The sequence below is a fragment of the Pelodiscus sinensis genome, chromosome 5 (genome assembly GCF_049634645.1).
Source record: "Pelodiscus sinensis isolate JC-2024 chromosome 5, ASM4963464v1, whole genome shotgun sequence".
NCBI lineage: Eukaryota > Metazoa > Chordata > Testudines > Trionychidae > Pelodiscus > Pelodiscus sinensis.
Genome location: NC_134715.1, coordinates 133,833,589 through 133,860,172, shown reverse-complemented (window position 1 = coordinate 133,860,172; position 26,584 = coordinate 133,833,589). Strand labels below are relative to the sequence as shown.

Genomic DNA, 26,584 nt, shown 5'->3' with positions numbered 1-26,584 from the left:
ACGCAGTTATGCAAATGAAGGGCGGGAAATTCAAAGCCGTGCTTCATTTGCAATTTCACACGGCTGCATTTGCATTCCTCTCTCGAAAGAGGAACGCAGTGTAGACACACCCATATACGTCTGGCCGGAGCTGTCTCCTAGGCTCGAGAGGAGGGGCTGGGGCAAGAGGATGACTTCCTCGAGTAAGGGGGCATCAGCCTGCACATGCCTGGGGTAGGAATAGGCTTGCTCGGCCAGCCGGGGAAGGGTGTCATCTGCCCGGCTAGTAGATTGCGGCGGTTGTGAAACCAGAGCTTGCAGTAGAATTCTTGGAAGTTGTCAGTGAGTCCATGTGGACACGGGAGATCCAAAGGACGTGGGTTTCCAGGAAGCCTTTGACTAGGTCCCTCACCACAAGCTCTTAAGCAAAGGAAGCTGGGGAGAAGAGGGAAGATCCATTCATGGGTCAGTAACTGGTTAAAAGACAGGAAACAAAGGGTAGGAATAAATGGTCGGTTTTTGGAAGGAGGTGACTAGTGGCGTCCCCAGGAGGGCCATGCGGGGACCAATCCTATTCCCCATATCCGTAACTGATCTGGAAAAAGTGGTGAACAGCCAGGTGGCCGAATTTGCAGACGTATCAAAACTGCTCCAGACGTTTAAATCCAAAGCTGACTGCCAAGGGTTACCAAGAGAACTCACAGAACCGAGGGACTGAGAAACAAAAGAGCAGAAGAAATGTGATGCTGATCAATGTAAAGTCATGCACACTAGCCGTACAAAATGATGGGGTCTAAATTAGCTGTTGTCACGCAGGAAAGAGATCTTGGCGTCATTGTGGACAGTTCTCTGAAAACATCCACTCAGTGTGCAGCAGCTGTCAGAGGTTAGACATCATTAGGAAAGGGGTAGATAAGGCAGAAAATATATAGTGTCTGTACAAGTCCACAGCACTCCCATGCCTTGAACACTGCCTGCAATTCCGGTTCTCCCAATCCCCAAGAAGATATATTCGAATTGGAGGATGTACCAAGAAAGGCAACAAAAGTCACTAGGGGCATGGAACAGCTTCCACATGAGAAAATATTACAAAGGCTGTTCCTCTTAGAAAAGAGATGGCTCAGGGGGTTATCAAGGTCTATAAAATCATGACTGATGTGGTGACAGTGAATAAGGAAGTCTTATTTACCCCTTCCCGTAACACAAGAGCTAAGGGTCACCCAATGAAATTAATAAGCGACAGGTTTCAAACAAACAGAAGCAAGTATTTCTGCACACCACGCACAGCCAACCTGTGGAACTCCTTGCCGGAGGATGTTGGGCAGATCAAAAGTATAACAGGGTTCAAAAAAGAATTAGAGAAGTTTATGGAGGGTAGGTCCGTCGTTGGCTACTCGCTAAGATTGTCAGGGATGTAACCTCATGTGCTGGCTGTCCTTAAACCTACAGCTTCTAGAATCTGGGACAGGACAAGAGGGGATGGATCAGTCGACGGTTGCCCTGTTCGGTTCACTCCCGCTGGGGCCCCTGGCGTTGGCCTCTGTGGGCAGACAGGACACGGGGCTGGAGGGACCGTTGTCTCACTCAGTCAGGCCGGGCTTAGGACTAACCCGAAAGGATCCTCAGACTGTGCCCTTCAAAGGGAGCTGTTCCTGCATCCCAGGGACTTGTGGCTTCCCTGCTGTCAGCGTGCTGCCCTGGCACGGTGTGGGAGAAGCCGCTGAGCAGTTGTGGCTGGCGTCGGTTGCACGGGCATGGAGGGATGCCGGAGGGTGCATGCAAAAGGAAACCCTCATCCCCACCCGGCCGTGCCTGTCCCTCCGTCCTGCCAGGCCTGGGCTGGTCTCTCGCCGGCTCGGCTCTGCCCACTCGTGCTGGGGGCAGCTGCCAGGTGAGCTCTTTGGCCCCAGGCCTTCCACGTGGGTTGCTGGGGAGAGTAGCCCATGCGGTCTGCTTGGCTGGGGGGGTCTGTTTGTTCATGGGGGGGCCCTTACCTGTCCCCCTGTGGGAGGCTGTGCGCTCCAGGCTCCACAGGCCCCTTTTGGCCACCCAGCCCATGCTCCCACGGAGCCCAGGCCGGGGCCAGGCCCGGTTGCAGGCCTGGCCCTGCTTGACTCCCCCCCCCAAAAGCCAACCTGCCCGGCGGTTCGGGCTCGAGAGGACTGCAGGGAGACCCATGTCTGGCCGCCTTGGCTCCGTGAGCCGCCGGCCCGGGGACGGCCCAGACGCCGTGCCGACGCAGACTCGCCGTGGGTCAGCCGGGCCCCTCTCGCCCCTCAGGCCTTGTGGGAGCCCGCTGGGGGGGGAGCAGCACGACGGCCTGGCTCCGCACTGCTCCGTAGGCCGCCACCCAGGAGCGGACAAGGCGGAGCGCCTCCCTTGACGTGCGGGGCCCTGTCGCGTAGCCTCAGCTCGGTCCCGGCCCCTCAGAGGACGCGGCCGCGGGAAACGCCTGGGAGCAAACCCTAAAGCCCGTCGGGGGACGGCTGCTCCCGCTGCGCTGAACCGTGGTGCTGCTGGGCGCTCCGTCGTACCCCCGCAGCCCAGGCGTGGGCGCCTGCTGTGCCGCCGCCGGCGTCTGAGGGAATCGGAGATGAGCTGGGGGGAGAGGGGATCGTTAACAAGCAGCCGAGGGCTTGCGTAGGCTGCAGAGCGCGAGCGGCTGGCCCCAGCCGGGCTTTGATGGCTGGGGCAGGAGAAGGGGAGGTTTTGAAGCTGGCACAGGCAGGCCGGGGGACCGAGTGTCTGCACAGTTAATTGGTAAATCGCCTGGGTTTTGACAGGCAGAGGGGTTTCTACATCTAAAGGCAGTTTGTACAGCTGCAAACTCTGCGGGGCGTGGGCGCAGAAAGAGGAACATCGAGTTTTGCTGATGTTGACAATGAATACTGATAAAGGGCAACACAAATGAGGAGGAATTTGGAACGGGTCCCATATGAGGAGAGATTAAAAAGACGGGGACTTTTTTCATCTTAGGAAAGAGGAAACTAAGTGGGGCTAGGATAGCAGGCTATAAAACGTGTGGAAAAAGTGACTAAGGAAAAGTTCTTTACTTGTTCCCACAATATAAGAACTAGGGGTCACCCAATGGAATGAATAGGCAGCAGGTTTAAAACTAACCAAAGGAAGTGTTTCTTCACGCAGCGCACAGTCAACCTGTGGAACTCCTTGCCAGAGGATGTGGTGAAGACCCGGACTTGAATAGGGCTAAAAAAAAAGCTGGATAGATTCATGGAGGTTAGGTCTGTCAATGGCTCTTAGCAGGGCTTGCCAGCTGCGCGGTTCTGTGCTCTGCGCATGCGCAGATCGCGCCGCACCAGCTCTTCCGGGTGTAATCTACTCGCCACGGGCAGATTACACTGTTTGTGGAGCCCTGGCTATTAGCCAGGATGGGTAGGGACAGTGTCCCTGGCCTCGGTTTGTCTGGAGGTGGGGGACAGGGGAGGGACCACGTGATGGTTCCCCGTTCGGTTCACTCCCTCTGGGCACCTGGCGTTGGCCACAGTCGGCAGACAGGACCCTGGGCCGGCTGGACACGGTCTGACCCAGCCTGGCCGTTACTCTGCTCTTATGACCTGGCCGTGGGTCAGAACGAAAACCAGAGAGGGGCAACCAAGGCTTCTAAGTGACCCTCCTTCACCTCAGGGGGCTGCCAGATTGTTGTGTCCGAGCCGGCTCCCGGGATGGGTGTTGCCGACGGTGCTCGTGTGCCTCGAATGTGCAGGGGGGAGGGGGAGATTGCATCGTGGTAGCGCTGGGATTGGCTCGGAGGGAGCGCCTGGCTCTCTCCATGTTGTGTGCAATCCGCACACGCCTCCCTCCCCGGCCCTGGCTGTGTCGCGTTAGCAGTACCGGTAGGACGGTCAGAAACCAGCCGAATCTGGCATCCCTGGGCGTGGGCGACGGTAACCAGAATGTCTCGCAGGCCACCCAGCGAACCCGCCGGGCCCGTGCTGATCGCCGAGAAGGGGCGTCGAGAGCCGCAGAACTGGACGTCGGTTATTTCCCGCCTCTTGCTTTGAACAAGTGGCACGGAGCCCTCCTGGACTTCCCATTGCCAGTCCAGCTCATCGGCTCTGCTAGCAGGGCCGTGCCCCGTATCGCTTGGAAGTGCTTATCAAGGCAGGTCATTGTGAGCCGATCGTACGGCTGGGGAAACCGAGGCACGGGCGGTGGTGGAAACACAGCACTTCCGTCCCCAGAACTCCAGCCTCTTGGCTCCCGGCCCGAGGCCACCTCCACGGGGGCGTGCAGCCGAGCTGCCTTGGACCGCGCAGGGTCGCTTGCAGGAAAGCCACCCCCAGCAGTAGCAGTGCGAGGCAGAGGGGTGGGACGGGGCTTAGGAGAGCTGGATGCTCTGTCACTGGGCTCTGCTGAGATTCTTACCCTGCTCCCGGCCAGCCGTGCACTTGGCCGTGGGGCTGGAGAAAAGCCACCTGCCTGCGGCGCAGAACGAGAGGCTTGTGATGGTCCTTTGTCCCCATGGGAGCTGGTTCCCCACCTCGGGGGTCAGCTGCTCCAACCACTTGGGAGCGCTCCTAGCTTGGCGAGCACGGAACAGAGCAGCTGGGCCGGTGCGGGCCAGTCCAAACCCCTCCCACTCGTCTCTGGTGAGCGTCGTCCCTGAAGTTAAGGGCGAACCGCTGGTGAGCTCAGCAGTGAGGTGCAATGGAAAACGGTGAGTCCCAGGCCTGGGAGGAGGGGGTCTGCATGCGTCAGGCACAGACACCCTGTTCTCAGCCAGCTCCCTCGTTTGTCACGATTTCCCTATCGCTTGGGAGATCTGGGTTTAAATCCTGTTCTGCCACAGGCTTCCCAGGTGACCTTAGTCAAGTCCCTTAGTCCTATGCTTTAGTTGTAACCTGGGACAGTCGCGCTGCCCTGTATGGCTGTGCAGAGAAACCCATCCAGGGCTCTGAGTTCTCCACGTCCTGTATGTCACCTACGTGCCTTGGCCACATTTCTCTCCCAATTCATTCTTGTTCTCCTCTTCCCCTCTCACCGGCACTGGCTTTCTCTCCATCCTCCGCGTGGTCTGGGCTCGGGGGCAAGAGCTTTCTCCTCCGCAGCATCTGCCCTGGGAGGAAAAGCCTCGTTGTGCCTTAGCTAGCATCTGAGCCTTTCTCCCCTTTGCTTCACCGCACGGTTCATCACCCCGCCGTGCGGCGAGCACATGCTCCGGGGACTGGGGTTAGTGCTGCACGTCAAGGCTCAGAACTCCGGCCCCGCTCCAGCAAAGCGCAGAGGCGCGTGCTTCCCTTGCCGCCGACTGGCCCCGCGCTCGCTCTTCGGCAGACGCCGGCATAAGCTGGGGGGCCGCATCCTGCATCTCCTGCCGGGTGGAGCCACCCCGACAAGCAGCACAGACGCTGACCCTGTTCAGATCCGAGGAGAGTGCAGTTGGGGGCCCCACTGCCGAGGAAACCGTGTCCCCACTGGGATCAGAGCCCAAAGGAATCATTCGGGTGAGCCCCCGTAGCACAGAACAGGGGAACGTGCCCCCCTTTACCCTGGGCTGGGTGGTAAATCACAGTGACCCTGTTAAGCCCCAGCGATGGGACTGAAGCGGCTGCCGGTGAAAACAGGTGGAGCAAAGTAGGTTAGAGATTCCAAAGAACAGAAACCGGGGGCTCTGGTCCCTTCCCTGGGGGCCGACGCGCCCTCCACAGACCCAGGGACAGCAGCGGCCTGTCCTTTAATAGATTCCCCTTTGGGCAGGACCTTGGACAGTCCTATGGACAGTTACCTGGTCAGACCTCACCAGGTGGGGTGGTCATGTGACTTCCTCAGGCCAGCCGCTGCTGAGACTCACAGGACAAAAGAGGCTGTTTGCCGGTGATGCCCCGACGGGGAGGGAAACCCCCTGGATGGCTTCGGTTGGCACGTTTCAACCATAAACCCTCCCGTTCGCCATGTCCCCAATGCTGCCCACAAGAACGATACAGGCACTGTGATCAGACCTCCCGAGCCAGCAGGCTGGGCGTTAACACGGACGGGGCGCATGAGGGATTTGGGCCAAAGCATCTTCGGGTTACGCGTATTCGTGTCCATAGGTCAATTTCATACGGGGCGGGAGGTGACACCGTCACAGGCCTCCTTACAGGCCGCTTGCAGGTCTGCCGTTTGGGAAGGAAAGCGGTGAGCCGCCAGTGCCGGTAAGCGGGATTAGCCCTCCCCCCAAGCCCGCGTTTGTCGTTCTCTAAACCTCGTTTGCGAAGTGTGAAGGGATTAGCGAAGGGTTCTGCGTTCAGCCCATCCCCCGCGGGGCCCCGTGCGCAGCCGGGAGGAGAACCTACGTTCTGAGACGCCCCGGCCCTGGCCCGCCCAGCCCCTCGCTGCTTTCCCATAAGCCCTGCCCTGGGGCGTGCGGGGCCCAGCGGGTAGGCCCTGCCGAGGTGCTGTTGGCTTGGAGAGGCGACACTGAGAGTGAACAGGCAGGGACAGGCTGGGCCCCTGTTGGCCAAGTCTCTCGCCCACGCTCCCCTCACCCTGCCGAAACGCTGCTGCTCCTCCGGTTCCTGTGGAACCCGCCCACCCTCGAGGGCTCTTACTCTACCCCGCGAAGGCACAAGACCGAGCCGTTGGCCGGACGTTGGAGACAGCAGCATTGCCCTGGGACTACGTCCCAGCTTTTAGCAGCCGGGGAGTTCAGGAGCGGAACAGCTCGCTGGGCAGGCCGGGGGCTGGGGGGAGACGTGCTCACGCAGCCACAAGCTGTCGGATCTGAGGCAGGAATTGCTGGTGGAAATTGGCCAGCGTTGCACAGGCCAGACCGGAGGGTTAGATTGCTGCTTCCTGGCCTTTGCGTCAATGCAAATGGGAGGAATTAGATTTGCCCTTTGCAGAGCAGGTGGGTGAGAGCGAAGTGTCCTAGAACCCCAGGACTGGAAGGGGCCTCGCGAGACCCTCCAGTCCAGTCCCCTGCCACCTAGCCCATCCCTGGCAGGCGTCTGTCCAACCGGCTCTGACGTATCTCTAGTAATAGAGACTCCACAACCCCCCTAGGCAATTGATTCCAGCGTTTCACCAACCAGACAGGCAGGAAGTTTTTCCTTATGTCCAACCTCAACCTCCCCTGCTGAAGTTTAGGCCCATTGCTCCTTGTCCTGTCCCAGAGGGCAAAGGGAACAATTTTCCTCCCTCTTCCTGTGACACCCGAAAACCGCTCTCAGGCCCTGCTCAGTCGTCTCTTTTCCAAACTAAACAAGTCCAGTTCTTTCCGTCTTCTCTCCTAGCTCGTGTTTTCTAGACCTTGAATGGGTTTTGTTGCTCTTCTCTGGACCGTCTCCAAATCTTGCCCGAAATGCGGTGCCCAGAACTGGACACAAGACTCCAACTGAGTCCTAACCAGCGCAGAGCAGAGCGGAAGAATGACTTGTCAGGTCTTGCTCACCACACCCCTGCTAATGCTCCTAATGTATCAATTGCGGCCAGAGCGCGCCCCTGACGTCCGCGCAGGCTGCCGGAGGAAAGAGCAGCAGAACGAATGCTGCGACCGAGCTAGGATCAAGGTCTCAGGGCTCCCGCGCAGGCCTCGGGACACCCTGAGAAAAGATCCCGTGGAGAGGGCAAAGCCCTGGGACACCTCCTCCTCCTGCGACCCGGGGGCCAGGGCCTGTAGAGCAGCACAGGGCTTGGGGGTCTCTCGGGCGCTCCCCTTTGCAGAGCAGTTAGGGCGCCGGTGGTGGGGATCTGGCCGTGGAATTCCTGGGTTGCAGCTCAGCACCTCGCGCTGCAGCCAGACGACCAAGCAAGAGTCCTCCAGGGCCGCGCCGCGAACCCGAGCGCAGGTGCGGCCGCGGGGTCTGGCCTCCGCCCTCCTGGCAGCGCCTGGGTGGACTTGGCCGGTGCGCTGCCGGGCTGCCGGGGAGAAGGGCCGTTGCGGGGGGACAGCTGCCGAATGCAGAACCTCTGTGTGTTGGCCCCCAGACGGCGTCGCCCGCCTTGCACTGAACAGTGTCCTGCCAGAGGTGAAGCCGTGAAACCAACTGCTGGGAGAAGGTTGCGAAAGCTCCATCGCTGGAGATTTTTAAGCGCATGTGGGACACGTCCCAGTCGGGGGCGGGGAGGGGACCGGACCAGATGACCCAGCAGGGTCCCTCCAGGCCTGTCCGTCTGTGATTCTGAGCCCTGAGCCGGGGGCTGTAGCTGTGGTGCGTCCAGCTGTGCTCCCTGACCGATGAGCGCACACGCACAGCGCACAGCTCTTCTCAGGACACTTGTGCGCACACTGACACTTGTCTCCCAGGAAGGGTTGTGCCTTTTGAAAAGCGACGGGTCAAACATTTGCAGCTACAATAACAACCAGAAAACCACAGCACCATTGGGCTGGGCGAGTTTCAGCTCCATTGGGTTAGTTAAGTCCAATGTTCCCGCTAATGTTTCCATTCATGTGCGGAATAAATTTTGTTCTGTGCACCTAGGCATGTGGGGATGTGCACCACCAGTAGAAACACACGCTGCTGACTGCTTCTGGCTGTGGGCACTCTGCTACTCAACTGGGCAGCATTTGAATCTCCTGCCCAAGCGCTCAGCTTAGCGGGAACCCTGGTCAAGTCCCTTCTGCACCTCAAACCCGAGGCGGAGGCTGCTTTCATTTTAATAGAGCTGGATCCCGAATCTTCCTTCGGTCCTGCTGATTTTTCTGTGTGCAGGAGATAGCAGCAGAGGGCGGCTGAAAGGGATCGGCCTGGCTTGGAAGGAAACCACAGGCTCCTTGGAAGCATGGCCGGAGGGTTTGCTTTGGGCCCCTTCGATTGGCTTGCAGATCCAGGTTCTCCCAAGCCGTAGCTCTTGCGGGGCACGTCGGGAAGGAAGCTCCCGGATTGCCGATGCTGTGCCCATCGTATCGGCGCAGGATCCCTGCCGCAGGTCTGCGGTCCCCGGGGAGGCCGTCTCGTCTCCAGCCTGCGGGGAAGGGGAGTCACTGCTCCCTCGTGGGGTTCTTGTGGGTGGGCTGGGAGGAAAGTGGGACTTGCACAGCTCAGAAGGAGGCTGGCTGCCCCTGGCGCTGTTTCCTGCATCCCCATGCCCACCCTTGGAGGAGAATGGCTCCCTTGTCCGGTAGGACGGGGCTGGGGTGGGCGGTCGCGCTCTCGGGGGGGGGGGGGGAGGGCCAGTCCCGTGGAGCAGTGGGAACTCCAACCCGGCACTGGCCCCTCCAGGGAGTCGGGGTGGCATGGGCCACAGCTGGCCTGTTGCTGAGCTCTGTGTTCTGGCCTGGGGGAGCTCTGTCGTGGGCTGGGGTCTCCCACCTCATGCAGGGCTTGGGAGGGAAGGTCTGGAAGTGCTGGGTGCCTGGGTTGCCAGAGCCGTGTTCCCTCTAATCTTTTCTCATCCATGTGCGGAATAAAATTTTCTATGTGCACCAAGACAAGTGTGTATGTGCACCACCAATAGAAAGGAAAACCTGTCTGGGGGCGCTCTGCTAATGAGTGGGGTGGCATTTGAATCTCTCCTGAGTGGCCGCACAAGCGCCCAGCGCACAGGGAGCGCTGCCGGAGGGCTGGTTGGAACATCTCCCCGGACGGAGATTAGTGGCCGTGGAGTCCGAGGGGTTTTTCAGAAACCTCTCCAGCTTGGTGAGGGCCAAGTAGGGCCAGGGATCCAACCGAAACCTCCCTGCTTTCTTGCTGGCTCACCGGGGGATAGCAGGTCCACCGCTCGGGGCAGCCCCGCCGGATGCACTGCCCAAAGCTGGGGACTCCCGGCTTCCCCGGTGCACGGCTCGGGGCAGCCCCACTGTGCCTGCCACTGCAAGCTCTCTGGGGCAGGGACTTGCCCTGTGTTTATCTGACACCTCGCACAACGTAGGGGGCCTCTGGAAAGCCTTTTGCAAAGCGCGTTGACGAAAAGCCGCCTGTTGCTCTAACCCTCATTCATCTGGAGCCAAAGGCGCGTTTCCCCCTAAGCTGGGTGTGCCGGAGGGTCGGACACGCTGCCAGATGCAGGCAGAGCTACGAATCACTCGCCCGAACGCGTCACCGGGGCGATGGCGGCTGTTCCCATGCCTGCTGGGTATCTCCTCGCCGTCTCTTCGCCTGCCCCCAGCAACCATTTAGATGCTTCGCGAGGCTGAAATGGTTGCATAGAAAAGTTGAACCCACTAGGACAATGAGCCGAAGTGCCAGAGCTTTGGAGCTCTGTTCCGCAGATGAAGTCCCGGGGAATGTGCTTTTATTGTAGGTTTCCCCTCCCGAAATGTCAGTGTTCTCGGAGTCCCTCGCAAAGATTACTGCCTGTAGAGGATCACGTTTTCGGCTTCCAGCTTTCCTTTGTTTCTCGTGAGCGGGGATTTGACTAATGCCTTTCTTCGGATGAAAAGGGTTAGTGGGTTTTGCTCCTGGCTTGTATTTTTCTCCAGACTACAAGAAAGGAGCACCCACTGGGCTGACAACCCCCCTCCTCCGCCCCCGCTCAGTTTTCAGAGTGCTCTGAAAGGTAGCAATTGCCTGTGTGAATAGAGCGGGGCCGTAGCTCACCTCCCCAGGTAGGAGGTGTCGGGCTTGGGAACCGCGCTGAGCAATGGTGGCTTTCGGCGTGTCGGTCGTGTGCGGGGCTGTGCTGAAAAGTTTGCAGAACCAGCGCCTCAGGTTCCATATCTTCGGCCTGGTCCGGAAGCTGCCTTACGTCAGTGTGTGTCTCACTGCCTGGTCCCAGAACTTCAGAACTAGGGTCACCACGAAGCGAAGAGGCAGCAGGTTTCAGACAAACCAATGGAAGTTTTTCTTCACTCAGCGCACAGCCAACCTGTGGAACTCCTTGCCACAGGATGCTGTGAAGACCAGGACTTGAACAGGGCTAAAAAGAGACCAAGATATATTCATAGAGGTTAGGTCCATCAATGGCTCTTGGCATCAGGAAATACAAGGAGATGGAGGTTGGGGGGCTCTGTAGTTGGGTACAGCCCCCATGCTAGGCCTGCCCCACCCTGCCCCTCTCCCCTATGCCCAGAGCTTTGCCACGGGGCCAGCAGGAGGCGGCAGCAGACGGGAGGAAGAGAGAGGCTGCTCCGTGCCACTGTCTGGTGATTCGGGGGGCTGTGGGTCCACGGGGTGTGGACATGGGTGACCCCAGGCTCCTGGGGGCAGGGAGGTGGACCAGGCAGGTTTGGGAAAGGCAGAAGGAGGTGGGTCTGTTTGTAGCACCCCGCTCATGGGAGGCGCTGGGGGGGATGGGCTGCGCCTGCCCAGGCACTAGAGGGAGGCTTCCTGGGCCCGGCTGCAGGGCACCCTGCAGAGCTTCTCCCTCCCCGCAGCCCGGTGTCACTGCAGAGCTCCTGCGCTCTGGGGCGGGTGGCGCTGAGCTCGGCTGGGGGCAGTCTGAGAGCAGGCAGGGGGACCTGTAGCTTCTGCACCCCCAGCTCCTTCCCCGTGCTGCTGCCTAGAGAGCGCCCCTGGCTCGCCAAGCGCTGTACTAGAGACCTGGCATCTCCAGCCCCGTTTCATAGCTGGGGAAACTGAGGCACCGGGTGACTTGGGAAAGTCCCTTCAGCGATCCAGTGGTAGAGCCCAGGTCTGCTGAGCTCCCAGGCCATGCTCTACCCACTGGGCAGCACTGCCTCCCAGTTCCCGCTTGCCTGCCCCAGGCCCGGCGGCCCCCACATGGGGAAAGGCACCACAGTGTGAGGGCCACAGCGCCCTGTCGCACGGCGGGCAAGGTACGCATGGAGGGGGACATCCAGAGGGGGCCCTACCGGGACCAACGGCAAAGTCCGGAGTAACCAGGTCTCGGCTCTAACCCCTGCGCGACGCTGCCTCCCGGGGGCTTGGCTACTGACTCTTGGCTTTGGTTCCCTCTGCTTGCAGGCTACAGCGTGAAGTGCGAGTACACCGCGCACAAGGAGGGGGTCCTGAGAGAGGAGATGCAGCTGTCCAGCGAGACCCACGACGGGGCCTGTGTCAAAGTGGTCGTCCAAGCCCGGGTCATGGGTAGGTATCGCGGGGCCCCGCGAGCGACCGCGGCCTGGCCAGGGGTCCTCAGCAGAGCCAGAGATCGGCCGGGGCCCCCGTGCAGGAGACTATATGAAAAGCCTTGCTAAAGTCGAGGTCTATCACATCCACCGACTTCCCCACGGCCACAGAGCCAGTCACCTCAGCACAGAAGCTAATCAGGTTGGTCAGGCACCACTTGCCCTTGGAGAATCCATGTGACTATTCCTGGTCACTTTCCCCTCTTCCAAGTGCTTCAATATGGATTCCGCGAGGATCCCTCCAGGATTTTTCCAGGGACTGAGGTGAGGCTGACTGGTCCGTAGTTCCCTGGCTCATCCTTCTTCCCTTTTTTGAAGATGGGCCCTACATTTGCCTTTTTCCAGTCATCCGGGATCTCTCCCGATCTCCACGAGTTTTCAAAGCTAATGGCCAAAGGCTCCTCAATGACATTTGCCAGCTCCCTCAGCACCCTCGGGTGCATTAAGTCCGGGCCCATGGATTTGTGTACGTTTAATAGTTCCTGACCTGTTCTTTCCCCACCGAGGGCTGCCCCCCTCCTTCCCATACTGCGTTTAGTGCGTTTGTCTGGGAGCCCACCTTGTCCGTGAATACAGAGGCAAAGAAAGCATCGAGTACTTCAGCTTTCCCCATGTGACGGCGCGTTGGGGTCCCCCGCCTCCTGCACCCCCGGAATGGCACGAACAGACTCCCCCAGCCAGTAGAATAGAGGTGGTTTATTGCTTCTCCAGGATACAGCACAGCACAGATGTCATCAGGCTACAGGGCAGGCCTAGGATGCCTCAGCCCCCCTTGATATAGGGAAGGGGGTCTCGGCTTCTAAACCCCCCAGCCTGTAGCTGAGGCTGCTTCCTCCATGCTCCCAGACAGAAACTAACTCACTCTCCTCCAGCCCTGCCCCCCAGCCAGGGCAGCATCCACCTTCCTTTGTTTCTCCCCATGGGGGGTGGCTGGTCCGACCAGTTTGGAGCCCCCTTTGCATAATGACTCCCCCTTTCCCTGCTGGGTCTTGCTCCAGACAGCAGAGGTCGCCCACAGCCCTAGCAAGGTACCCCCACTGCGTCACACCCCACATCATCTGTCACTAGGGTACCTCCCTCGTCCAGTAAGGGCCCCTCGCCCTCCCAGATCACCCTTCTTGCTAACAGGCCTGTAGAAACCTTTCTTGTTCCCCTTCACATCCCTTGCCAGCTGCAATTCCAATTGTGTTTTTGCCTTCCCGATGGCTCCCCTGCATTCTCGAGCAGTATGCTGTTGCTGTGCGCACCGGCCTCCTGAGCCGGGCACGGGATGGAAATGCTTTTGGCCAGTCATATGGGGGCCTTTCTGTGTCCCCCCGCCCCACATGGGCCCTTGGAGCAGGGGAAACTGCCCGGCCCGACTGTGCTGCCCAAGCTGAGCCATGTGCCGAAATAAACGAAGGTGTCAGACAGGCACGGCTCCCCGCCCCCACACTGCCCCGATGCGGCTGACGCACGTGCCAACGGGCTTGCTGCACGGGGCCGGGCGTTTAAAAGCGTCTCCCCGAGGTTACCAGGGCCAAGCTGTTAGCACCAGAGCGTGTTTGACCCGGCAGCGCCTCTTGAATTCCCGAGGAGGTTTCAGCCCCACTGCGGGTTATGGGGTTTCACCTCCGCCCCAGCGGCGCCGGCGCCACCGCCCCCGGTAACACTCGGTTGCAAGCCGTCGCTGTGAAAACGAGGCTTGAAGAAGCAGCGGGCAGGGCAGCTCTCCAGCTCTGGGGCCTGCCACTGACGCTTGGCATCACGGCCGGGTGCGGCCGCCAACGGGGCAAGAATGGCGAGCCAGGGCGTCTGGGGACTGGTCCGTTGACTGCAGCAGCCTCTGGGTCAGAGCCCTACAGCGGACCTGCGTGGCTTGGAAGGGCTGGATCTGCAACACGGGGAGGCAGCGCCAGGCTTGCTGGGGCGCCCGGGCGATTTCGATCTGCAGGGAGGAGAGCTGAGCGGCCGGTTTCAGGGGAAACAGCTGGTTTCCAGCGCAGACGCAGGCCTGCCATGCGCCGTGCCGCGAGGAGACCCGCAGGGGCGTTCCACAGGCCGCGACGTCTCTGCCGTTCGCTGACAGGCGCAGAGGGGGCAGCTGCAGTGGGACTGGCCGCGTGTTGTGCTGGAACTGATGGAGATGGACCGGGCTGCTTCAAATCGCCTCCGCCAGCCTCTCAAAGAGCTGAGCTAGCAGCACTTGTGAGGCCAAAGCCAGCAGCGACTTCAGTGAAGGTGAGGATTTCCCTGAGGGGTCAGCGGGTACCCGGGAGCTATCACGACAAGCCCATGGGCATCTGATTGAACTGGTGTGAATCCGGAGTGACTCCGGAGTGGCAGGGTAGGTTTACACCACAGTGACAGAGGTCAGCCAGCAGAGACTTCAGTGAAGGTGAGGATTTCCCTGAGGGGTCAGCGGGTACCCGGGCGCTATCACGACAAGCCCATGGGCATCTGATTGAACTGGTGTGAATCCGGAGTGACTCCGGAGTGGCAGGGTAGGTTTACACCACAGTGACAGAGGTCAGCCAGCAGAGACTTCAGTGAAGGTGAGGATTTCCCTGAGGGGTCAGCGGGTACCCGGGCGCTATCACGACGAGCCTGTGGGCATCTGGTTGAACCGGTGTGAATCCGGAGTGACTCCGGAGTGGCAGGTTGTGTTTACACCACAGTGACAGAGGTCAGCCAGCAGTGACTTCGGTGAAGGTGCGGGTTGTACCTGTGGTGTAAGTAGGCCCCCAGGCGCTATCACGCCCAGCATGTTGGCATCTTGGTTGAACTGGTGTGAATCCGGAGTGACTCCAGAGTTGCAGGCTGTGTTTACACCACAGTGACAGAGGTCAGCCAGCAGTGACTTTGGTGAAGGTGCGGGTTGTAACTGTGGTGTAAGTAGGCCCCCAAGCGCTATCACGCCCAGCATGGTGGCATCTTGGTTGAACTGGTGTGAATCCGGAGTGACTCCAGAGTTGCAGGCTGTGTTTACACCACAGTGACAGAGGTCAGCCAGCAGTGACTTCGGTGAAGGTGCGGGTTGTACCTGTGGTGTAAGTAGGCCCCCGGGCGCTATCACGCCCAGCATGTTGGCATCTTGGTTGAACTGGTGTGACTCCGGAGTGACTCTGGAGTGGCAGGCTGTGTTGACACTGCAGTGATGGAAGCCAGCTGTGGCTCGAGCAGAGGGAAAGGAGGTCACTCTGCATTCAGGGAGTGTGTGTCATGCGCCGAGGGAGTGGCAAGGGGTGGGAACCGGGGCCAGGCGGTCTGGCCCTGGAGACCTGCTGCCTTGTCTCTCGGTTGCTTTTCTGGCCCGTCCCCGTGGTGCGCGTGTGACTTCCATGTTGCCTCATCAACTCAGGAACAATCCCAGCAGCCTGTCGGCCCTGTGAGTCGCTCCCTGCACCGCACCCGGGGCTCGCCCAAGGAATCCCAAGCACCGAACCTGGCGCTAAAATACTCCAGACTGGTGTGAGCGGGGGCGATGGCGCGAGCCAGGCTTCAGAGAACCAGGAGTCAGACTTGGGGTTTGTCCGTGGCTCTGCCGCTGGTGCACTGGGTCAGTGGGAAACCAGCCCGTGCCTCAGTTTCCCCATCTGGAAGGCGGGGCGCGTACTTACCCGCTTGGCTTTTTGCGGCCAGACGAGGACTCGTTCAGCCATCCGTGCCCACCACAGCTACACGTTTCCTCTCCAGCTTGCGTGAGGCGCCCAGAGGCCAGGGGGATGGGCGTGCACGAGGAGGGGGGCGGGTAGTTAGTGTGAGGCGGGCTCCCTGCCCTAGCAGCCCCCTCCGATGGGGTCTCCTACCTGTCCCGGTTCTGTGCTGCCACCTGCTGGCTCTGTCCCAGATTCCCCTTTCAGTCTCCCTGGTGTAATTAGCGCTGCTCTCTCCTTAAGCTCGTTATCATGCAGCCGGGCGCCGATCCAGTGCAATCGCTCCTTTCCCTCAGAGTCATTACCCAGCTTTGGAAGCATCCTATTAACGGCCCCATGCTGCTCCCACCCGCCTGCTGCTCCTGTGAAAATCCATGTGAGCCTCTGCGGCCCCCCAGCCTGTGGGGCAGACCCTGTCCAGGGGCCCCCAGGGCTGCTGGTGGTGGGACACTCTGCCCGGACCTGCTCTCTGCCGCGGTGCCTTTCCGGGGGCCGAGTGTCTGGCTCCAGCCCCACGAAGGCTGGGGGCGTCTGGACCCTTGGCCGCGTTCTTCCCCTGGATTTGCAGCGCCTTGAGCGTCAGGGCTGCCTGCCTGGGCTGTAATGCTGCGGCAAAGGGACGTGCGGCTCGTTAGCATCAGAACATCAGAGCGGCCAGACAGGGTCAGACCAACCATCCATCCAGCCCCGGGTCCTGTCTGCCCACAGGGGCCAACGCCGGGTGCCCCAGAGGGAGGGAACAGAACAGGGAATCTTTACGTGATCCCTCCCCTGTCACCCATTTCCAGACAGAGGCCAGGGACCCCATTCCTACCCATCCTGGCTAATAGCCATTGATGGACCTAACCCCCATGAATCTATCCATCTCTTTTTGGAACCCTGTTAAAGTGCTGGTCTTCACAACATCCTGTGGCAAGGAGTTCCACAGGTTGACTGTGCACTGAGTAAAGAAAAACTTCCTTTGGTTTGTTTGAATCCTGCTGCCTATTCATTTCATTTGGACCCCTAGTTCTTGTATTATGAGAACGAGTAAATCACGTTTCCTTATTCACTTTCTCCACATCAGTCATGATTGTATAGACCTCTGTCCTATCCCCCCTGAGTCTCCAGGAAGTGGCAGCAAGGTGGCTCTGGTTTGGGACCCCGGGGGCAAATCGCTGCCTGCTCGGCATGGCTCCTGAAGGAGATGACAAGGCTGTGGAGGGAGCCCTGCAAGGTCCTTCCCCAGCCTGCGAACCAGCCCAGCCAGGCTCTGCTCTGAGTCCCATCGGCTGCAGCGTCTCTGAGACCCGGCCCAAGGCACCGGGCGAGTGGCATCGCAGCGGGAGGCCGTGGCCCCAGTCCAGCGCCAGCGTAGCGCGAAGCCGGGGCTCGGTGCAATCCGGGCTGAGCCAGGGGGAGGGTCCCTTGCAGAGGATCCAATATGGAGCCTCCTTTGCAGCCCCCGACTCCATATCCGGCCTGTGGCCACATCGCGCAGGGCCCCGGAAATTCATTTGCTCAGGCGCCTGCAAGCCAGTGGCTCCGGGGTTCATGAGCCACAGCGAGGTGAGGGGGCCGGGGGCTGCCATCTCCCAGCAGCCAGGCCCTCGCTCCGCAGATGGGAGCAGATCCACAGGGAGGCAGGTTTCCATAAAACTGCAAAGCCCCCATGCAAACCGGAGTCCTGCAGCTTCGGGGCAGATCTTGCTGCGGGGGAACGACCAGCCACCCAGCTAGCCCTGGCACGGTTGGGCAGCAGGTTGGCACGGGGAGCAGAGAATTGCGGGACAGGAGGGAACGTTCCCAGAAGCACAGAGATGGGCCTGACTTAGCCCCGGCCACCTGTCAGCTGACCCGTTTCGCCTCCAGAAAGTCAAAAACGGCCCTTGCCTCCTAGAGCTGCCCGTTGGGGTGGGAAGTGGGGCAGCCCCACAGCCCTCAGGCCCGGGAGACAAGCCAGGCCCCCAAACTTTTTGGGTGCATCCTAAATGCAGGGGCAATTGATTTAAATCCAGGTGCTTTGAATCACCCAGATGGAAGTCTTGAGTTAAAGGATCAATTTTCATCAACGTTTCTGTTGGTACGCCAGCTATTTCCTAAAGAAACATCCGTATTGGCTGATAAACCGTTAAACATCTTCATTTACAGCTAAAGAGTCTTTCCACTAGATTGGCGTGTGTGTGTAGATATATTTGTTACCTAGAAGGGCGCATTATACCCGTATACATCTATTGAAGCAACCACACAGCCTAGCAGTTTCAGATTGGTATGAATTCCTTGTCCATTTCGAGGGCGCTGGAAAACGGCGAATGACATGATGCTTACTTACTCCAGAATTAACTTACTGGCTCTGATTTGTGTCAAGCTGCGTTCGGATGGTAATTGGACTTTAATTAAACACAGACCAGCCTCTAAGACTGATTGTTATTAAATCAAGCCCCGAGCGCAGTACCTGAGCGAATGTGTCATAGTCACAGAGCGTGGCCTGAGAAGTTTGATGTGTTCCCGGATTCGTTATGTGGCCAAGCTCCCGTCGGCGCTCGCTTTCTGATAGAGGCTCGCGGTTACGCGGTGATATTTGGAGTTGAATAGTGGAAGAGATGCTAATAGGCTGGGTCCCTTAACACTCAGATGTTCAGATTTCCTTTCCAACAGCTGTGTCTGTACAAAGAAAAATGTCTTACAATGTGAAGACGTAAATCGGATTTAACCCAGCCCCCGAATTGCCCCCTCCCCAGATGACTGAGTGTTATCCGCCCTGTGTGACGGGAGGGGCAGGGCCGGAATTAGCCCGTGGGGGCTGGGGGCGGGTGATCCGTGAACGGCCTAGCCAGCTGATCCAGTCGGGCTGCTGCGGGCCTGTTAGTTCAGACACACGTGTGCGTACGTCCTTCGCGTGTCTGGTCTGCGTGTGCGGCTGCTGCCCAGCTCTCCTCTGCCGGTACGTCGCCCAGCCGGGCTGGGGCCGCGGCGTCCCAGAGAGGTGCGGAGCGCCCCCTGGTGGGCAGTGCTGGAAGAAAGTTTTCCCCTCTTCCTCCGGCCCATGGCTGCGTTTCCAGTGGCAGAAAAGGGGTGTTCCAGCGAGCTCAAGGATCCCCCCCCCCCAAAGAAGACCTGGCCTATTGGACAGCATTTGGCTTGTGCCCCAAAGCAGAATTGACATCCCCTCTCGTGTAACACTGAACGGTCACTTCCCCTTGGGCCCGCCTCTATTCTGTCCCCTCTGTCACATCCCCTCTTGGTTCAAACTCTCTGGCCCGTGGCCCACTCCGCTCCACACAGACCTTTCCGCAGCCAACCACCCCGCTACCGGCCCCCCCAGCCCACCTCCCCTCCCCACTGCCAGCCCTAACCCCTCCCCCTCCCCCCGCCACCAGGCTGCTGTGCTGCTACAGCCCCAGCCCTGCTAATGGGGCTGTCGTGTCCCCAGCCCCACCTCTGCTACTGGGACTGCTACATCCCCGGGGCCACTACCGGGGCGCCAGCCCGCTTGCCCCCGGTGCCCCCAGCCAGGACTCCGTGGTCCAGGAACAGCTGTGGTCCTGATGGCCAAGCGAGCCCCAGTTTTTGGAGGTCCAACCGGTCTCTTCAATGTTTTCAGTTTGAAACGACTTTTCATGGTCTCTGTACATTGAAAACGTGTCAGTGGTTGAAATGGCAATGGAATAATTTGTTCCGCCCGAAATGCGTGGTTTGGACGGTTAAAAACGGCCGGTGAATTGCAATGCCGTAGAACCTCAGAGTTACGAACACCTCGGGAATGGGGGGTGTTCCTAACGCTGAACCAAACAGTACGGTCGCCCTTCCTAAAGCTGACCACCGCACATTGCCGTCACGCAGCTTTGAAACTTGGCAGCGCAGAAGGCAAACGCTGCTTTTGGCCCTCGCCGTGTAAATGAAACCGGCGACAGCTCCCGCACCTTGGCAAACCATTCTGGAACCTTTCCCTTTAGCGCTGCAGTAACTTATCCCTCACGCCGTCCTGTACTGAACAGCATGAGGGCAATTTTGGCTCTACTGCTGCCTGGTTGTGTCCGATTGTGCGCACACCTGCTTGGCCTGACCAGCTCTGGTATCCATCACTTGGAGGTTCTAACATAAGAACGGCCGTACTGGGTCAGACCAAAGGTCCATCTAGCCCAGTATCCTGTCTGCCGACAGTGGCCAGCACCAGGTGCCCCGGAGGGGGTGGACCGAAGACAATGATCAAGCGATTTGTCTCCTGCCATCCCTCTCCAGCCTCTGACAAACAGAGGCCAGGGACACCATTTTATCCCCTGGCTAATAGCCTTTTATGGACCTAGCCTCCATGAAATTATCTAGCTTCTCTTTAAACTCTGTTCTAGTCCTAGCCTTCACAGCCTCCTCTGGCAAGGAGTTCCACAGGTTGACTACACGCTGTGTGAAGAAGAACTTTCTTTTATTAGTTTTAAACCCGCTCCCCATTAATTTCATTTGGTGTCCTCTAGTTCTTCTATTTAGGGAACTAATAAATAACTTTTCTTTATCAGCCCTCTCCACACCACTCATGATTTTATAGACCTCTATCCTATCCCCCCTCAGTCTCCTCTTTTCTAAACTGAAAAGTCCCAGTCGCTTTAACCTCTCCTCATATGGGACCCGTTCCAAACCCCTGCGTCATCGCTGTTTGCACAGCTCTGGCCAGCCAGCCGTCCGCACGGACACCCTGGGCCTTTCGCTGAGTGAGTGCAGCTGGCTTTGGTGCCTGAGTGGTTCACATTGTTCCTTCCAGTGCCAGCGCTGGGCACGTCCTAGTTTGCATTTGCTCTTCCATTGCGTTTCGCCCTCACCCAGCCAGGTTCCACCCTTCGTTTTCTCTGCTCTGTACCCTAAACGGCACGAAGGCTTAATGGTGAGAGTAACGAACCCCTGGGGTAATGGCCCAGGGCTTGCGTTGGGTCCTCTCCCACTTACAGCTCTCCTGTGAAGACTGGACGTGTTTCTACAAGTCCTGCTCTAGGACTCATTTGGAGGCAGGTGTGTGTGACGGGGCGGCCTGGAGGAGCCCCGCGGGCCCGTCTGGCCTTGGAATCTATGTCTCTAACTCACATCGTCTCATGGCTGGGTTTTGCCACCATGCGGCTCGCCCCATTTTCCAGGTCGTGAATAAGATCCTTTCAACGAAATCCCACGTAAGTCTGAGCCGCGTGAACCTTGACGCCGGCCTCTCTCCCGGCGCGTAGCCGTTTGAGGGACGGTGGGATTCTGTACAATGATTTTTTTTGTTGGCTAATTTGGAAATGTCAGTTAGAATGGGTTTTAATAGAACCTTGGTCCTCGCTTTACAGCTCTCCTAGAAATGTAATTAGCATTTTAATTGGCTTCCTTGAGTCAGACCCATAGGACTGGATAGAACATCAGAAAGTCATCTAGTCCCGTCCCCTGGGCTCATGGCAGCGCTAAGTAATGGTTAGACCACTCCTTCCAGGTGTTTGCCTTCCTGCTCTTAAATCTCTCCAGAGATGAAGATTTCTCCTCCCTAGGTAACATATTCCAGTGTGTAACCACCTTGACAGGAAGGAAGATTTTCCTAATTTCCAACTTAAACCTCCCTTGCTGCAGTTTAAGCCCATTGCTTCTTGTCCTGTCTTCAGAGGCCGAGGGGAACGATTTTTCTCTCTCTTCCTTGTAACACCCATTGAAGTGCTTGAAAGCTGCTCTCGTGTCCCCTCAGTCTTCTCTTTTCCAAACTAAACAGACCCAGTTCTTTCAGCCTTCTCTCATAGCTCATGTTCTCTAGACCTTTCCTTGTTTGTGTTGCTCTTCTCTGGACTTTTTCCAATTTCTCCACATCTTTCCTGAAACGTGGCGCCCAGAACTGGACACAAGACTCCAGCTGAGGCCTGACCAGCACGTCGTCGAAACAAATAATAGCCTGCGGATCGACAGTAATTTCTCTGCCGTTCAATTCCCGTGCATGTCTCAGACTTGAGAAGAACGGATCCGATGCAATGCTCAGAGATCTCCCCGTATCCCATAGAGCTCGCTACGTTCACCTCTGTGTCCAAACGACTCCTCCCTTCGTTCCGGTGAGGTTGCATTCCACGCAGCGCATTTGTAAGAAAGCCAGGCAGGCCCCGTAACCGTGGTTTCGTTCTGACCTAGCGTGTGCAATTCAATATTAATTGGCAATTAGGGAAACGAGAGGGCTTGGTCTGGGTCGGTTTTGTTGATTGGAAATGGTAATGGGGGGAAACCCGCATAAAAGATGAGGCCCCTAAAGTGTCCGGACCCTGTGGCATGATCGGGCGCTGCTTCCCTGCCACGTAGGGCCCTGATTCAGGGGGTGACACAGGCAGGGGCCTCCCTCTAAGCATGCGCGTCGGCCCCCGGACTTGACCAGAACTACGTACGGTTATAACCTGCTCACGTGGGCCTTCCCGAATCGGGGCCGGATTCATTACACGGGGGTAGCACAAACCATTTGAAACTCCCTCCAGAACCACAGGCGCTAGTCCGGGGCGGGCAGTAACACGGGGGGGGGTCCCAGGTTAGCTCCGGGTGGGCTTCGGCTGCTAGATTTACCGGCACGGCCCCAGGTACTGGCGATCACCGTTCCCGCCCAATGGGAGCCGTGGGAAGTGTCGCGGACCAGGACAGCTCCCATTGGCTGGGAACGGCGATCCGCCGCCGCCGGGAGCTGTGATCGCCGGTACCTGCAGCCATGCAGGTAAATTTAGCGGAGGGGCTAACCCTGGCGGACCAGCTCCAGCCTGTGGGCCGGTATTTGCCCCCCTCCCCCTCCGTGCTAGTCTAATGCCAACAAACCCTATTGGTCAGGCAGGGCCGAGCACCATCTGCATCTGACCAATGTCTAACCTGCTCGTCGGTATCTCCAGGGGTGGAACTGTGAGCACGTGGGGTCAGGACTGTCTCTTGCTAGGCAAAATGCACAGCACCGAGGGGCCCAACGCGGAGGCCCCGTCGATTCACAAATAAAGGGAGATGTCTTTTCCCCTTGTCCCTAAAACGACAGGAAGATGCTTGTGAACGTTCGCGGCAGCAGCCTCCCTGGGAGACTCTGTCCCACCCCCCCTGGGAAGCTGATTTGCACACCTACCCCCCCCCCCCCGATTGCCGTGATCTGTGCCGAGGCCGGTGGGTCCGGCTGTAAGGGAGCATCCGGCCTGTGCGCGGTGTAAACGGAGGCCATTCTGTCTTGCAGATCGCCACCACGGCACCCCCATGCTGCTGGAAGGAGTGCGCTGCATCGGGGCGGAGCTGGAGTACGACTCGGAGCAGAGCGAGTGGCAAGGGTTTGACTAGCTGCCGCAGGCCGCGCCCTCCTTTTCGTTTTGTAAATTTCAGCTTGACGTTGACGAAAAGCAAATGGTTCGCTGGCTGCAGGGTCCTGAGCGCGCTGGTTTTGTGGTTACCAATGGAGCTTGTCTTGTGAGGTCTGGGCGCTGTGCTTTTATCCCCCCCCGTTCCCCGAAGAGCCAACCAAATCATAGGCCACTCGTTGCAAAGGGTTGTGGGAAGGGCGGGTGGGGTGGGGTCATGGCTCGGGCGAAGAGCTGAGAGCAAAGCCAAGGCTGTCATGGATCAGGGTGGGGTTTCTCGTCATCTTTTCAGCCTTAAAACTCGTGTGTGTGTGTGTGTGTGTTAAAACTCGTGTGTGTGTGTGTGTGTGTGTGTGTGTGTGTGTGTGTGTGTCTGTACATGCTGGCCAGCGATGCATGTCCAGCCTCCTGTGCAAAGTGGCACCTACTGGCCGTCTGTCAGATCAGAATATTCTTCCTTCGCCTAAGACCTTGGTTATTTTTTCTTCTCTTCAATGATCCCATCGCCACCTCTGGCCTTGCTCCCAGGTTCTGCAGCTGCCACTTAAAAACCAAACAGCTGATCCTTTCCCCGCTCCCCAGTGCCAGGGCTGCTAAATACACTGGAGCGTCCCACCCGCTTTGTCTGTTTCGTTTGTTTGAGTCTCAGGAGAGTTTCCAGACGCTGTTGCCTTCCTGAGGTCCAGGAGCAATCGCTCGTCGCAAGCCATACCGTGTCTTCTCTCTTTCTGCTGCCGCCGCTGCAATTCAGTTTTATTCTCCGTCATCTTTTAGGAGGGACGTGCAAACGGCCGGGGCTTGATCCTGCTCGCAGTGGCAAATCCGGAGTTAACTCCACCTTCCCGCAGTGGGAGACTCCAGCTCGCCTCCGTTGGTTTCGGTGGAGTTAACTCCAAGTTCGCACCCCTGCCGACTGAGAGCAGAATCTGTCCCGTCAGGGCGAATTCTGCCTTCCGCCTCGCCGGCTGCACCCTGCGTAACGCAGCGGGGTTGCGCACACGTGTCCGAAGGCAGAATTTTGCCTTGACCCTGGGCTGGCCCAAGGAGCGTCGGAGGCTCCCTTGGAAAAGCCCAGTCGGAGTGCTCACTCCTTAGATGTTGTCTAGCGGGTTTGGGTTTTTTCAGACACATGGTACCAGGACCAGGACCGGTGGTTCAGTTCTGAAAGCAACAGAAAGATTTCTGTGCCTATATATGTGAGTGTTCGTGTGGGTTTTTTAAGTACAAAAAAAAAACTATAAAAGAAAATAATAAACTTCCGTTTGAAAAAGAAAACAATAGTTGGTCTGTTCGGAGTAAAACTTTCTCCAGGGTTCGTTTGTCCTGCTGCTCATGGGTCTGCTTTCACTAGAGCGGGGGTGGGCAGTCATTTTGGATGGGGGGGCCACTCCAGGATTTTAGAACTCCAGGGTCTGGGATGGGGGGCAGGAGGGAGCTTGGGGTGCAGGAGGGAGTGTGGGGTCTGGGAGGGAGTTTGGGTGAAGGAGGCGGTTGTGGCCTAGGGCAGGGGACTGGGGTTTTGGGATGGGACTGAGGTAGGAGGGGATTGTGATCTGGGGCAGGAGATTGGGGTGCCAGATCGGGGAGGGGGTATGGGTGCGGGAGGGGGCAGAGGGTTGGGGAAGGGAGGGGCCGGGGTGCTAGAGGCAGGCTCTGGCGGGAGGCCCTTACCAGCACAAACCTGCAGGCTACTCCACGTGGCTCCGCTCCGGGCAGGAGAGGGAGGGAAGGTTTCCTGCCCTGCTCCTGCTCCCGGCTAGGGGCCGAGTCCGCCCGCCGGGGCCCTGTCGCCCTACGCAGCCAGAGCTGGGTCGCTGCCTTGGGCCCTGGGACCGCCCGGCGGTTTGCCGTGGGCACCGCTCTGCACGGGATGGCCCTTGGGGGGCTGGGAGAGGACTCCTATGGGACCCGCCTTTCCCGCTGGGAACACGGGGCAGGAGACGGTGAGAGCAGGGGACCCGGCCCAGCCCAAGGGAAGAGCTCAGTGGGCCCCCGAACTGCCCCCCCCCCCCCGGGGCTGCCCTTTCCTCTCCTCGGGCCTGTCCTGTAGCAACCCGGATCGGCCTTTCCCAACAGCCGGCAGGGGCCCGCTCCAGCCCGCCTCCCGTCGCGCCCCCTCCAGACGGGGGTGGCTCCTCTTTGGCCCCCGCCCGGGCCGATCCTTCTGCCCTCTGCCCCGCTGCAGGGGAAGGGCCCACGGCGGGGGCCACCGTTCAGCCTGGCTTAGCGCAGAGGCTCTGGCTGGGGCCCCTTTGCCCTGGCGCGAAGCAGGCGGGAAGAGGGCATGGGTGGCGGGTGAAAGCCCAGCTGGAGAAGGCACGCCCCAGCCCCGCCCCTTCTGCCTGAGGCCCCGCCCCTGGAGCCAAGCCCCGCCCACCCCCATCAGTCCTGGCCCCCGCACTCCCCGCCTGAGCCGCATGGCACTTACACCCGCTACGGCGGCCGCACCCGGCCTCACGGCATGGACAGAGCGCGCGGCTCTCGGGGGGCGGACGGAGCGCGCGGCTCTCGGGGGGCGGACGGAGCGCGCGGGCTCTCGGGGGGGGGACGGAGCGCGCGGCTCTCGGGGGGGACGGAGCGCGCGGCTCTCGGGGGGCGGACGGAGCGCGCGGCTCTCGGGGGGGGACGGAGCGCGCGGCTCTCGGGGGGCGGACGGAGCGCGCGGCTCTTGGGGGGGACAGAGCGCGCGGCTCTCGGGGGGGACAGAGCGCGCGGCTCTCGGGGGGCGGACAGAGCGCGCGGCTCTCGGGGGGGCGGACAGAGCACGCGGCTCTCGGGGGGGGACAGAGCGCGCGGCTCTCGGGGGGGACAGAGCGCGCGGCTCTAGGGGGGGGACAGAGCGTGCGGCTCTCGGGGGGGGACAGAGCGCGCGGCTCTCAGGAGGGGACAGAGCGCGCGGCTCTCGGGGGGGGCAGACAGAGCGCGCGGCTCTCGGGGGGGCGGAGAGAGCGCGCGGCTCTCGGGGGGGACAGAGCGCGCGGCTCTCGGGGGGGGACAGAGCGCGCGGCTCTCGGGGGGGGGGACGGAGCGCGGGGCTCTCGGGGGGGCGGACAGAGCACGCGGCTCTCGGGGGGGGACAGAGCGCGCGGCTCTCGGGGGGGGGGGACAGAGCGCGCGGCTCTCGGGGGGCGGACAGAGCGCGCGGCTCTCGGGGGGGACAGAGCGCGCTGCTCTCGGGGGGCGGACAGAGCGCGCGGCTCTCGGGGGGGCGGACAGAGCGCGCGGCTCTCGGGGGGGGGGGGACAGAGCGCGCGGCTCTCGGGGGGGGGGACAGCGCGCGGCTCTCGGGGGGCGGACAGAGCACGCGGCTCTCGGGGGGGAACAGAGCGCGCGGCTCTCGGGGGGGGCGGACAGAGCGCGCGGCTCTCGGGGGGGCGGACAGAGCGCGCGGCTCTCGGGGGGCGGACAGAGCGCGCGGCTCTTGGGGGGCGGACAGAGCGCGCGGCTCTCGGGGGGGGACAGAGCGCGCGGCTCTCGGGGGGGGACAGAGCGCGCGGCTCTCGGGGGGGACAGAGCGCGCGGCTCTCGGGGGGGGGACAGAGCGCGCGGCTCTCGGGGGGGGACAGAGCGCGCGGCTCTCGGGGGGGGACAGAGCGCGCGGCTCTCGGGGGGGACAGAGTACGCGGCTCTCGGGGGGGGCGGACAGAGTACGCGGCTCTCGGGGGGGCGGACAGAGCACGCGGCTCTCGGGGGGGACAGAGCGCGCGGCTCTC

General features: G+C 60.0%; 1 protein-coding gene across 9 annotated transcripts in view; it reads left to right on the top strand.

Moving 5' to 3' along the window:
• The window catches only part of ADISSP (adipose secreted signaling protein), a 100,453-nt gene extending 76,302 nt beyond the window's left edge, over nucleotides 1-24,151 (top strand). For all 9 annotated transcript variants that reach the window (XM_075931082.1, XM_075931087.1, XM_075931085.1 and 6 more), the window contains exons 5-6: nucleotides 11,787-11,909; nucleotides 22,754-24,151. In XM_075931082.1, the coding sequence (XP_075787197.1) occupies nucleotides 11,787-11,909; nucleotides 22,754-22,854 (224 nt within the window). In that variant the 3' untranslated portion in view covers nucleotides 22,855-24,151. The remainder of the gene's footprint in view (nucleotides 1-11,786; nucleotides 11,910-22,753) is intronic.
• Nucleotides 24,152-26,584: the final 2,433 nt, after the last annotated feature.